The sequence below is a fragment of the Rhagoletis pomonella genome, unplaced genomic scaffold (genome assembly GCF_013731165.1).
Source record: "Rhagoletis pomonella isolate Grant_MI unplaced genomic scaffold, Rhpom_1.0 Rhpom_scaffold_00008, whole genome shotgun sequence".
In the NCBI taxonomy this organism is placed as follows: domain Eukaryota; kingdom Metazoa; phylum Arthropoda; class Insecta; order Diptera; family Tephritidae; genus Rhagoletis; species Rhagoletis pomonella.
In genome coordinates this window covers 32,196,315-32,197,687 of record NW_023458562.1, presented here as the reverse complement: position 1 = coordinate 32,197,687, position 1,373 = coordinate 32,196,315, and the positions used below count along the sequence as shown (strand labels likewise).

The following is a 1,373-nucleotide window of genomic DNA, read 5'->3' as shown; positions in this document are numbered from 1 at the left end:
TTTAGCCCAATAACAATTATGTATATTCAACAATTTTGTTGAGCTTGATCATTTTCGCGTTGGGAAGTACCACTGCAGTAGTTACAGAAACAAGCTTTAATTATTTTTACAAAAAAATTTTGATGGCAAGTTTATAGAAACTAAGCACAGTTATAGATTTGTTCGTTCAGCCCTTCCTTTTTTTCTTTGGTCGCACACTTATTCACTTTTATAATTTCAACTTTCATCTCAACTAAAATTTTCATTGCTTTCATTTTTGCTCTGCCCTATCAGTCTCCCTCTATCTTCTCCTCCCTTTCACATGTATACCGCTGCTTGCTGCTCAATCCACTCAAAATGATATGGCACGCTTGCGTATACGCCAGGATAATGTTGAGCACAGCCAATGCCCCATGAAACGATGCCCACCAGCGCGCCATCAACAACCAGCGGACCACCAGAATCACCCTGACAAGTATCCTTGCCACCCTCCTCAGCGGCTGCGCATAACATCTCCTCTGTGATAACATATTGCTTCGTCGCATATTGCACACCACATTCCAAGCTATCTACAATTTGCAATTCCACTGCCTGCAGCACTTCAGACATTTTCTGCGCATTTTCATCGCTTTTGCCCCATCCTGTGGCGACAGCGTGTGCACCTACAACGGTCGCCGTGCGTGCCAGCACGATAGGCTGCACGTTGGCTGAGTATGTCAAAGCTTCCTTCAGAATTACCAAACCAACATCATTCGCATGCGTTTTCTTCACATAGCCACTGTGATAGATTAGCTTCTGCACCGCTACACCTTGTTCAGCTGAGTCGGCGAGCGTGGTTAAACCTGTAACAACGCGTAGCGTGTAAGCGTAACGTCCTTTCAGGCAATGTGCGGCAGTAATAACAACACGTGGCGCATAAATCGAACCGCCACAGATATGTATAAGCACAGCGGAATCAAGCCCGATGGATACTTGGTAAGGATGGTTGGCTATATCCGTTTGTTGGCCACCCACGATGCGTCCTTCTTGTTGCTCAAGATTGTTTGGAATGTCTGAGTGGACTGTTATGACGCCAGCTTGAATTCCAAGCCAGCAAAAAGTGGCCAGCATAAGTAAACGGAATTGAAAAGCACTGGTCATGGTGGGTTTATAAAGCGGCTGAATTCGTAAACGATGTGCTCAAGACAAATTACACAAATACTTTGTTGGCGCGCCGGTGGAGATTAAGCGCTTTTATATGAAAACGTTTAAATCGTTGGGCAAAGTACGATAGGCATAAGACACAATTAGTACTTTAGTTAAATACCTAAAAATGTGTACATTAGGTTGGTCCAAAAAAATGCATGTGAAAAAAGTAGCGTCCGAATTTAAATGCTCTCACGCTGTAGGATTGT

General features: G+C 43.8%; 1 protein-coding gene across 1 annotated transcript; it reads right to left on the bottom strand.

Annotated features, from left to right (window-relative positions):
* Positions 1-297: 297 nt before the first annotated feature.
* Positions 298-1,119, bottom strand: LOC118744624 (trypsin delta). Its single transcript, XM_036477758.1, has one exon. It carries the CDS (start codon positions 1,117-1,119, stop codon positions 298-300), a length of 822 nt encoding a protein of 273 aa, XP_036333651.1.
* Positions 1,120-1,373: the final 254 nt, after the last annotated feature.

Bases quoted from the DNA above. Each gene is read 5' to 3' on its own strand.
- LOC118744624 (XM_036477758.1), bottom strand. From the start codon at position 1,119: ATGACCAGTGCTTTTCAATTCCGTTTACTTATGCTGGCCACTTTTTGC.